The sequence below is a fragment of the Mytilus trossulus genome, chromosome 12 (genome assembly GCF_036588685.1).
Source record: "Mytilus trossulus isolate FHL-02 chromosome 12, PNRI_Mtr1.1.1.hap1, whole genome shotgun sequence".
NCBI lineage: Eukaryota > Metazoa > Mollusca > Bivalvia > Mytilida > Mytilidae > Mytilus > Mytilus trossulus.
The window spans coordinates 24,450,200-24,461,684 of NC_086384.1; the positions used below are offsets into that span (position 1 = coordinate 24,450,200).

At 30.2% G+C, this 11,485-nt stretch overlaps 1 protein-coding gene across 3 annotated transcripts; it reads right to left on the reverse strand.

Annotated features, from left to right (window-relative positions):
• Window positions 1-314: 314 nt before the first annotated feature.
• Window positions 315-10,533, reverse strand: LOC134693440 (tumor protein p63-regulated gene 1-like protein). 3 transcript variants are annotated; one of them, XM_063554266.1, is made up of 6 exons: window positions 10,146-10,532; window positions 9,498-9,589; window positions 8,385-8,561; window positions 7,465-7,612; window positions 6,565-6,774; window positions 315-6,515 (listed from the first exon to the last, which is right to left on the reverse strand). In XM_063554266.1, the coding sequence occupies exons 1-5, from the start codon at window positions 10,434-10,436 to the stop codon at window positions 6,565-6,567; spliced, it is 918 nt and encodes a 305-aa protein (XP_063410336.1). In that variant the 5' UTR covers window positions 10,437-10,532; the 3' UTR covers window positions 315-6,515. The 3 variants fall into 3 exon arrangements, with proteins under 3 accessions (XP_063410336.1, XP_063410337.1, XP_063410335.1); XM_063554267.1 differs by having other exon boundaries at window positions 315-6,774; window positions 7,465-7,600; window positions 10,146-10,533; XM_063554265.1 differs by having other exon boundaries at window positions 315-6,774.
• Between the last annotated feature and the right edge of the window lie 952 nt (window positions 10,534-11,485).

Below are 11,485 nucleotides of genomic sequence, written 5' to 3' on the forward strand. Positions count from 1 at the left end.
GACAGACCAGGAGATTTCAATTGGCTCAATGGTTTCACAAGAATTTAAAAATAAAATTCAAAGATGAAAGTATGGACAATGAATAAGGGATCCAAAGCAATTTATTATCTCTTACACTATTCCTTTTCTTCTTAATCATACATACTGACCCTATTGGTTTTAATGTTTTACAATCATTTTGGCCATGTTAACTTTTATAATCTTTCCAATAATTGTATAATTGTAAAAGATAAGAAACACAATGTTTTGCTCATTTTCTGCAGCAGAATTGTTTGCTCAAAGGGATGTTGCCATTTTGAAATAAAACAAAGACACACAAGGAAACTAAAGGTTATTTCTTACATCTAAGTTTTCAAAATGACAGAAATTCAGTACCAGCTTCATTGACAGTAATGAGAATTGTGGTCAATTACATGTACATTTGTCTTTTCATGTAAGAATCAGAGGCATAGATCATTTTTTAATTAGAACATATTACAATTAAATCTCTATAAAAGCATTGTAATGTAAAAGTCAAACAGGCTGATTAACAAGTGACACTGGGAGTTACTGCTCACTGATGATATCCCGCCAACATATTTTGAGTGATGAATCTGAAAAAATAATGATGAAAATTTTCAACTTGACTACAAGGAGTAAAATGCTACAAGTTTTCGGTAAACAGTTAAGTTTTTGAGTGATGAAGCTGAAAAACCATCACACTGTATAGCTGACTTATATAAACCTAAAACCAAATTTCAGAAATTGTTGTAATGTAGTTCTTGGGAAAGATGCCATGAAAATATTCATTGGACAGACGGACGAACAGACAGCAGTAAAACAGTATACCCCACTTTTTTTTTTAAAGCAGTGGTATAATAAACTAAACTATTGTGAGGTATACAAATTTATTGAAATATGGTGAATTGTACATTTATACCAATATGGCAATAGCCAAACACCATAAAATACATAAAATGTACTGATTATAAACTATACAACACCACAGACTAGTTCAATTTTAATATAAGTTGGAAACTGTGCTTTCATATAATTACAGCTTAAAGTTCATAAAAAAAAATACGGATAAGAATAACAAGTTTCAGGGGTAGGCAATTTTTTTTACAAAATCCAAAGTTAAAAATTTAATTAAAAAAAATCAAAAGTAGTATTATTCATATACAAATGCAAGCTACACTAAGAAGATGTGGTAGGACTTGCTATTGAGACAACTTGCCACCAGAGTTGAAATAAGTTTTATTTTATAATTTCAATACACAACCATATTATTAATTATAATGCAAGGAAATGTCTGAGCAAAAGAAAAGGTACGATTTTACATATAAATACAATCAAGATAAATTAATGTATGTATGAAATCCATGATCATGTGAAACGCTCAGATTTTTTTTACAAAACAAGATACAATACAAAACATAGTTGCGTAATAATTTCATGATTAACAACCTGATGTTACTGAATGTATTAGGATAAGTGGGAAACTAGATGTATCAGCATATAAGTCAAGAGGGTGGTACAATTTGAAAGTTTGATTATTATTATTAAACATTGACTGGGTGGTGTGTTAGACATAATTAAGAAAATGTGGTATGAGACAACTCTCCATCTTCCTAATCACAATGTATAAAAATTTAATAATTACAAGACAAAGTACGGCCTTCAACATGGTAGAATCTGTAATTATCATGTTTTAAGAGCAAGTACCTAAAGATATCTCTTCTGAACTATGGAAAGCTTTCAATTTGCATTAATCATAACATGATGATTATAATAGTTTTAATGAGATATAAAATAATCAGAGAATTATATACCAACCTCAGAGTACATTCATTAAATGTTTGGAATTTGATATGAGATACGATATAATAATAAAACATTGCAAATATAACAATAGTTGAGTTCTCTCATCTTCAACCTTTTTCTAATCATTTTGTACTCTCTCTGGAGTTTACCTATGCAATGCATTGCAAATGCCCAGCAATCCCTATATAAATCTGTTTTAAAACATTCTTCACAAGTACATTCTGGATAAGTGATTTCTATTAATTTCATTACACCATTTTTCAATCAAATCCTTTTATACATTTCATATGAATTTTTAGATAAATTATTTTATAATACTGCTGAAAATTCTTATTTCATTACATATTGTATCTCAAAAACAAAATCATGAACCAATCTTGATTTTTTATATGAATTTAAATTATTATGCATTCTAAATTGAAAGACTTCATTAATGAAAATGAATAAAAATTTCAAAATTTACAATTCTTTTTAGATGAACATACAAGTAACCTATTTGAAATAGTCAAAAGTAGTAACAAATATTTACCTCTCACTTTAAATGCAGTATTCCTATTTCAAACATCAAATGGGTCATACAGACTTTCAAACTCATATTAATCTTGGCTCTCCTCTCTGACAGATATATTGCTCATGATACAACCTATATGTTAAATTTCCAAAATGCCCTGTATTGTAGCTATTCCATTTATCTTGAGTTTTTTTCAATATTTTCCCCACCCCCCAAAAAAAATGTCAAAATGGAACCAACATTTTCTGTACATAATTAAATCCCTTTAAGAAGTAAAATTAAAAATATTTCATATAAGACTTTCAGCAAATAATTCAAAAGTTATTTAGAGAACTGAATAAATTATGATTTAGTATGACAAAGAAAGACATCATGGAAAATCAATTTCTCAACTTATAGTACACAATATTTTTTTTTATAGATATGCATAATAAATTCAAGCAAGAAATAGAACTTAAGATGGAATGACCTTGAAAGTTGATGCTGGATTTCTTAAAACATGTATAACAACAAATTACTGTTCTACTATGCTCTACTGCATAGAAAATCACAAATTCATATTAGCTAACATTAATTGTTTATATTTACAATGATAAAATTATTTACACATCTTATAAATCTCTGAGTAATTCAACAATATGTATATTAAACACTAACACAAAACTACACATACAAAAAATCTGAACTCATGACTATGCCATTTAAACATACCAAGATATCAAGGGCAGACGTATTAATCTATCATCTAGAGGAAATTTATATTTTCATGTGATAAAGACACCCATTCAAACACAAAATACAAATTGTCTTGCCCTCCAGGTCAGTTTAGCACAAGACTAACTATCTTGTCTCATATAAAAAACCTCAGTTAATGAAAACCAAACCGGTTCAAAGGCAAAATTTAGAAGTGTCTTCCCTGGGGCTTGAGTATATTTTATGGAAAGGCCTTTAAGACAAACAGGAAGATTATTAAACATGCTCTTTAATGGACCCTTTGACTGTCAAGAATCACACATCCACAAGTAGGAAAAGACAGTACATGAAACACATACAAGAACATGTAGTGATGCTTAATAATACAAAGTTTGATTAGGATAAGATAGGAATTTATAAGAAAGAGAGCACATGTGTTCAGGGAAATCATGTTTCACTATATATAGTAACTTTCTTCCTAAAAACCTCACATGTGTTCAGGGAAATCCTGTTTCACTCTCTTCCTAAAAACAAACAGAAGTAAACAGATAGAAAAAAACAATGACACAGTCATATAAAACTTAGTAATTATATACAACTTATTTAAGGATGTATTCTTCTGACTTTTCAGTCTCCTTCAGTCTCGTTGAAATCTCGTTCTTGAATTATTTCCAAAACATGTGATAGAAGTGGAAAATATCAATGAATTTTAAAAATATTATAAGCAAACATAAATCTGTGAAAAAATTGTGTATTTACAATGAATGGTTTTTGCGTAATCCAGTTTTCAAATTTTACGACCAATCAAGTCAGTATTTTTAGCCAAAATTTTGAGAAAATGGGTGAGGGATACAAAAAATGATTTTACAAGAATCATGTACATCCCATATCATTTTGGTCTTTTCAAATTTCTTTGATATGTCTTTTTTCATTCATTGATAACAAAAAAGTTGAAATAATATGCATTTTGTTCTTAAAACTGAGAAAAATCACAAAAATACAAAATTGACAGCATGGTAAATTTAACACATAAAAAGCGTCAAAATATGATAAAACTTTCTTATATTAACACCTACCTATAGTTTTTGTAAGTAAAATCTATTCAGGTTGATCCAATTCATCTTTATAGAAAGTATGAGAAAAAGTTTAATTGTGGAACTGTGATTTTTTTCATGATAATAGCCCAAAAATAGGTAAAAATCGATGAAAAATGGGAAAATCATAAAAATTGGGCATTTTCAAAGGGCCGTAGCAAAAAAAGAAGTGCACCACCATATGATTTTTTCTTCACCAATTATTTTGTTACAGTCTTATAAACCCAAAAATCAGGTTAAGAAAAAAAGTTTAATTCTAGAAATTTTTGGCTCCTCAGAAGTGTACATCCTTAAGGAAGTGATTTTCCTAAAGTAAAAAATACAGTTATACTGAATCAGCACAAATATGATTCAAATGTTCTGGCTTTTATTACAAATATTAGAAAACACACACACAAAAGTTTTATTCAAAAATAAGTTGACTGGGAACTATTGCTCATATTGTGCTTTTTCAAGTAATTTTTTTTTATCAATCTTCATATCCTATTCCCTACAAATGCATGAAGGACATTTTTTACAAACTTTTAAATGTCAGAGGATGAAAGATCTTTTTTGTTTATCATATGTTTGAATTATGCTGTATTTCTTAATAGCATTGCTATTATGTTTAGGAACACACACATGTACACAAAATTGCATTAATACAAACTAAATAATTAAAAAAATGATTTTCGGTTTTGTTTCTAAGCATGATCAAGTTAGTATTTGTTATTGCATGGTAAAACCATTTTTATTCAACATCAAATGTTTTGGTGCCTAGATTTGGTGTGCATAAACTTGTCCAAAAGTATAAAACCATTACAAAAGGATAGGGGTAAAAAGAGGATCTGGGTACACTTCAATGAGACTGCAACCCAAAAACAAAAATTGCCAAATTACATCTTAATATTTTCAGACATATATCTAAACAAAAATTTTTGATTTTGTAAAATGCTGCCTTCAAATATGGAATTTCATCAAGATAATAAAATACTGAACTATCATGTTTCTTGTCATGTCAAAATATTATTTGAGTAAAACAGCTGAAACTGTAATAAACCAAGAGCTGTTTATCAAGAAGGGAGATAACTCTGTAAGCAGATTTGCAAAAAGAAAATGCCAGCACTGTTTGAAGAATTACAGCACTATTTGTAGATAAATTCTTATTACAAAAAAATCTGTCATACTGAAATTTTGATGACTTGCATAAATTTAATCATAAAATTCTTTTGTGAAAAGAGTGGCAGCACTATTTATTTGTAGAAAAAAGCTCTGATTATTTTTTTAATTAACTGAAAGTTACAAAAAAGACATGTACAGAAATAATTCTAATAAATAATCTTAACAAAACAATAAATACACAATTTGAACACAAAATAAAGATACATGGCACACAACAATGCAAAATAGAAAATAAATAAACTATATCATTTTTAAAATTACTAGTGCAGCCAAACTAGAATTATCATTAAATTTTGTTCAAATTATCATTGAATCCTGGTTAAATTGGATTTTTTTTTTAAATTTCTTTCAGCTGAATATCTGAAGACCAGTCAAATTTTAATATTTTACATAACGTTTTAAAACTTCTGAAAAGGGCCCTTTTTTAACTCGAACTTTTATAAATGAAGTTGAAATTTTGTTTATATAAATTTTTCAATTAGCTTTAATCATTAATAGTGATAAACATTAAGTCACTTCTAATAAAATTTAAAAGCTGTTACAATTTAAATAGCAAAAATATTTATACCAACATAAACATACACATCACATTGTTTAACAGAATGTCAGCCACAAATGTGTAATTAATATGATTATAAGGAATGAGTTGTCCAGCAACTAATAGTGAAAATTATGATGAAATGTCATGTTTATGTATTTAAATTTGGTTTACATCTTGATTCTTTGTGTGATTTTCTCATTGTTTACTTTCCATTTCCAAACGAATAATTTACATATGTGGATGTAAGTATTGTTTGTTTGGTTTCTCTAAATTTTGTTAAACAAACTTGGGAACTGAATAAATGAACAAGTAAATAAATATATACTTTACAATCTAAACAAGTAACACTGATATAGGCATAGGCTATATTTTAGACTGCTATATATTTTTTCATAAGTACACTTATAATGGGTTACAATTATCACTTAAACTCAATGTACTGACATTTATATTTTTTTCCTATTCTTTTTAAAAAATGAGAATATTTTTATAAATTATCTAACCAATGACAATGATTAGGTGTACATGTACATGTATATTAATAACAGCTCATCCATTTAACAGCATGTGGCCTTAATTGCATAAACAAATTGAGTCTGTACAATTTTATTTAAACTATTAGACTGATTTTTTGTCATTAGATACTAATATTAGAAATGGAACAGCAATGAAAATATTACATATAAACAATAACAATCAATACAGTATATGCCTAGAAACAGATCCCGTTCCTGTCCATGAAGAAACAATACAGTATATGCCTAGAAACAGATCCCGTTCCTGTCCATGAAGAAACCAAGTCCACTCTGGTTGTAGATTAAAGATGAAATACTTGCGTAGCTTTCAATAAGTATAGGACCTTCCAAGATTGTCACTTTCTCTCCAGGTCTTTTCTTCTTGTAACATTCGCTGACAGCTTGGACTAAATGTTCATAAAACTCATCTACGTTGTAGGTTACGGTTTCATTTTCCTGGAAAGAAACAATTTGACTTATTTGATGATTATTTTATATGATACTGAACTCTTTTTCCTCCTTTGATGTGTTGTGTGTTTATTCTTTTTTTGTCACATGGGTTAGTGTTGTGTGTCAATGTGTGTGTTGATAATTGATTGCTGAGTCTATTTGTTTTCCTTAAACAGGTTTGTACTGTGCACAAAAATAGTTATCTTTCAATAATTGTGCTTCCTGTTCATTAATGCATCTTGTTTGATAATTGTTAATAAATGTGTTCCTCACATATACAGGTTGTACATGTAATATATTTTATATTTGCACTTGACATACAGATATCTTTTGTGTTGTTAAAAGTGTCAATCTTTCCATATATTTGTGGTGTTTGAAAATTGTTTTAGTCATACAGACAGACAGATGTGTTTTCTGTTATTTATAATTTTTATTTGTCATTAGTATGTGTTAATGGTCAGATATAACAGTATGGTGATCTATAGTTGCTAATTTCTGTCATTTGGTTTCTGGTGGAAAATTGTCTCTTTGGCAATCATACCTGATCTTCTTATTTATATAACTTATTATCCTGTTGATGGTACGTCATCACTACATGTACATCAGTGTGTGTTAAAATCGAAGGTACAAAAAAAAAAAAAAATGAAATATATATAGCTGTTTATATATATTTTGAATGTTTTACGTAAATCCTACCTTTGGATTATACAATACCGGGTGATGTGAAAATGTCATGTACGGCAAAGTTGTACAAAATGGATTCCATTTCTGTGCCCAACCTGGTTCCTCATTTTTGTTCCACCGAATCTGTATTCCACCATGTTCTCTGTCCCTGAAAAGGAGACTAAAGGCAGTGAACTGCCAGGCTACATAATTTGTGAGTGTTACAACATAAACTTGCAATATATGGTTAGCAACACCTCCATCAATACAATGTACTACACAAACATGCAACATTGACTAAACACAACACAAACTTTGTTACAACACATGCATGTTGATAGTACATGCAACATCAACTAAAACTACTTGAGTGGTGTTACTACATAAACATTGCACATGCAACATCATTTGACAGACACTTTTATAACAAGTCAAGTATTGTTACAACACACAGATGTAACATCAACAATTTCCAACTGTGTCACTGAATTTGTTTGTTATACATGTTATAATTGCAAAAATCTATTTTCAAGTCAAATTATGAAGATATTTGTTAAAAAATAAATGGTTTTGGAATACATGTACCATATCAATGTATTATTTCCTACATCATTTGTGTTCATGAAGTAAAAAGTACTATCATTAAGGTTCCAATTAAGTCAGCTATTTTCAACAATAAGTAGTTATCAGACAATCAGTGTTTAAATTCAAAGATTCTATTTTCTAAGTTTCTGTTGTAAGATCATGAAACTGCATGAAGGTATCTTTTTACATATTTAATTTGTTACCAATACACATCATTCACAGGAAAGTGTATACTTCATTTGTCAGACTAGTTATGATTATTTAAGTTTGAATAATATGTTGCACTTTTGTCAGTAAAAGGTTGGTCATGTTTAAGTTTCATGTATTTCATGTGAGAACATTTTTTTAACCTTTTAAACTTAGCTTACGGCATTAGGCTTTTGTCAGGATATTTGAAATCTCCAATAGCAATGTGGTCAACCATGTGTAGCAACAGTCGTCGCCATTCTTCTAGCTTGTTTAGTATAAAGTTGTACTTGAATACTAAAATAGATCCTTCAGTTAACAAAATTATCTTTTCTCTTTCGTTATTCCAATGGTCAATCCTGAAAATGTAAAATGTACTTTATAGTACTTATACTCTAATTCTAACCTCTATTTTAACTTTCTCAACAAGCATGACAAGTTGATAATTTTGTTTATATTCAATGAGAAGTTCGTTTGATATCAGTCCTCCATTTCATAATTTTCAATTAATAAATGAAGTGAATTTGTAACAGCCACATTTGAATTTAAACATACAAAAAATGTTCTCGCTATCCTCTGAATAATTTATTATGAGTCACTAAAACTAGCTATAGAGACTCTAAAGTAGTATAAAAGAGCTTGTGTCTCTCACCTCGGTCTTTATGCATATAAAACAAAGGACACATGTTTTGGTGTTGGTGATGTGTTTGTAGATTTTACTTTACTGGACATTCTTGCTGCTTACAATTATCTCTATCTATAATTAATTTGGCCCAGAAGTGAAAGTTAAAAAATAATTTGTAAAAATTTACCAACATTTTGAAAATTGTTTAAAATTGACTATTAAGGACAATAACTCCTTAAGGGGTCTATTGACCATTTTGGTCATGTTTTGTTATTTGTAGTTCTTACTTTGATGTACATTAAATTGCTGTTTACAGTTTACCTCTATCTACATGTATAATAATATTCAAGATAATAACCAAAAGCTGCAAAATTTTCTTAAAATTACTAATTAAGGGGAAACAACCGATTGGTCTGAAAATTTCGTGGCAGATAGATCTGAGGTCAGGTGAGCTAAAAATGACCATGCTTGATGAAATCACATTGAGAGGAAGCAAATTTGTTATGCAGATTATTCAACAAGAAAGATATATTGGTTTACATCATGTACATGTTGTATAAAATCATTGGACACAGATTCCAAAACAATCAAGAGGCTGTCAAAGTGACATCAAACTGGATTTTCATGAAGAGGTAGAACCCTGAACAGTATGAACATTATCTTTACTTACTCAGTTAAAAGATATTTTCCCAATATCTTGCCATCTAAATCATCTTTCATAACTTCCTTACATTTGTCAATAGCCTTATCAAAATTTGACTCCTAAAAGAAAAAGAAAAGCACATACATGTTGATGACATATAACATGTATAATAAAGATATTACACATCATACATTGTAAATAAAATCAATCATCCAAGCATAAAGCAAAGGTCTTACATTATCAAGCAATATGTACTACATATTATAGTTATCACCTAAAATTGGAACTTTGATTTTTGTCGATTTTTTTTTAAATATCAGCCGCGTTCACTCTAGGTACACTGTTTTTTCGTCGTTTACTATATTGTGGTAAACTCCTGAGAGTATCAAAAATATATTTTTCGGTAGGTGTTGCTTTTAATTATTACTTTCATTTTCAAATGTCAAAAATGAATGTAGGACCTCCTTTCAATGTCACAGATGAGTTTCCTCTTTGAGATTTTTTAGGGGTTCGTGTGCCTTGTTACACAGAGGACCTGGATTAGAGACCCAATGGAGACATGTAATTTTGCAAGTAGAATCTTGCGTGATGGGTCTTAGACTTTTGCATTTCATTGATGAAGAAGCTCTCCAGTTACAAGGATATGATTTTTTAAATTTTAAGACCTCTATTTACCTTGTAAGAGAAGTATTGATCAGACATGCGTTCAGTTTTAATAACACCTGGTCTCATTGAAGTTCTGCTTGCTGTGCTTCTTACACTCTGTCTACCAATCACACTACCTGGCCTGTTTCTGTTAAAGTTGGATCCGGGTCCAGCATAGCCAACGCCTGGTTCTTCCCCGTTTTGTGTGGAAGGAGCATCTATTTGTAGGGTTGCTCCTTTGAATTCTTTGCCTCCTGGTGGCTTGTCATCATCAAGGTGCTCATCAACAAAATTGGTCTGTGGATTTATGCCGTCTGCCATTTCGAAATTGTATGTGGAAGATTTTGCGATGCCAAATTTATTTGTATCCTTGACGTCAGAGTCACACTTCCGCCGGAAGATGGTTTACCTTACAATTGCTAAAAGATGTTTTACGTTTCCGTGATCATTATTTAAAGAATGTTTATCAAAGAAATAACATAAAAAAATGTGAATCACAGTAACAGTGCACACTGAATAACTCGCGAAGCAGATTGTTTTAAAGTGTACACCAATTTTTTTCTGTTATTTCGAATAGACAGAAAAAATGCTACAGTCATTTCTGATCATTTCTACTAATTAAATTCTAAATTCCATTTTAAACCGGAGTAAACCATGAAAAAACGTTGATGACGCCAGGGTCGAATGACATTATGTCTATGAGCTGATTAACATTACAACATCAGCCAATCATACGAGGCGTTACAGCCAAAATATATTCTTTTGAATATAACGAATAATTATACGAGACCAATGATTTGTATAGTGTCACTATACAAATCCTTGATTGGACATAGTTAAATAAATTATATTTTTATCTCAGCTTTCCTTAAAGTCACTTTATTGGAGTGCCCATCCCGGGCCGTAGTTATCTTTTTACATTTTAAACTTCAGAGAACCAACGACCGAAGTGAAACCGAAAATTGCATGAACATTCCTTATGAGGTATTGACCAAGTGTTGTAACTTTGTAGCTCATAGGCGGATCCAGGACGAAAGAGGGTCCTTTGGTGGGGGGGGGGAATTGGTTGATTATTTAGGGAATTACCGAAGAATGACTGGAGATGCCCCTCATAGGTCAGTCAGCGTCCTTATAAAAAGTTCTGGATTCGTCACTGTAGCTAATCCGTCATCGAAGATGTCCACCAGATGATGACTTCATTTTAACATAGGACCCTATTGATAATATATACATATGTCTTAATTCTTTGTAGAGAACAATCCAGGATGGAATGAAACCAAAGATGGCACGAATGTTTCTCATGGGAGGGGGTGGCATGACCAAGCGCTGTTACTTAAACCCCGGCTATGGGAAATTCACACAAATGTGTT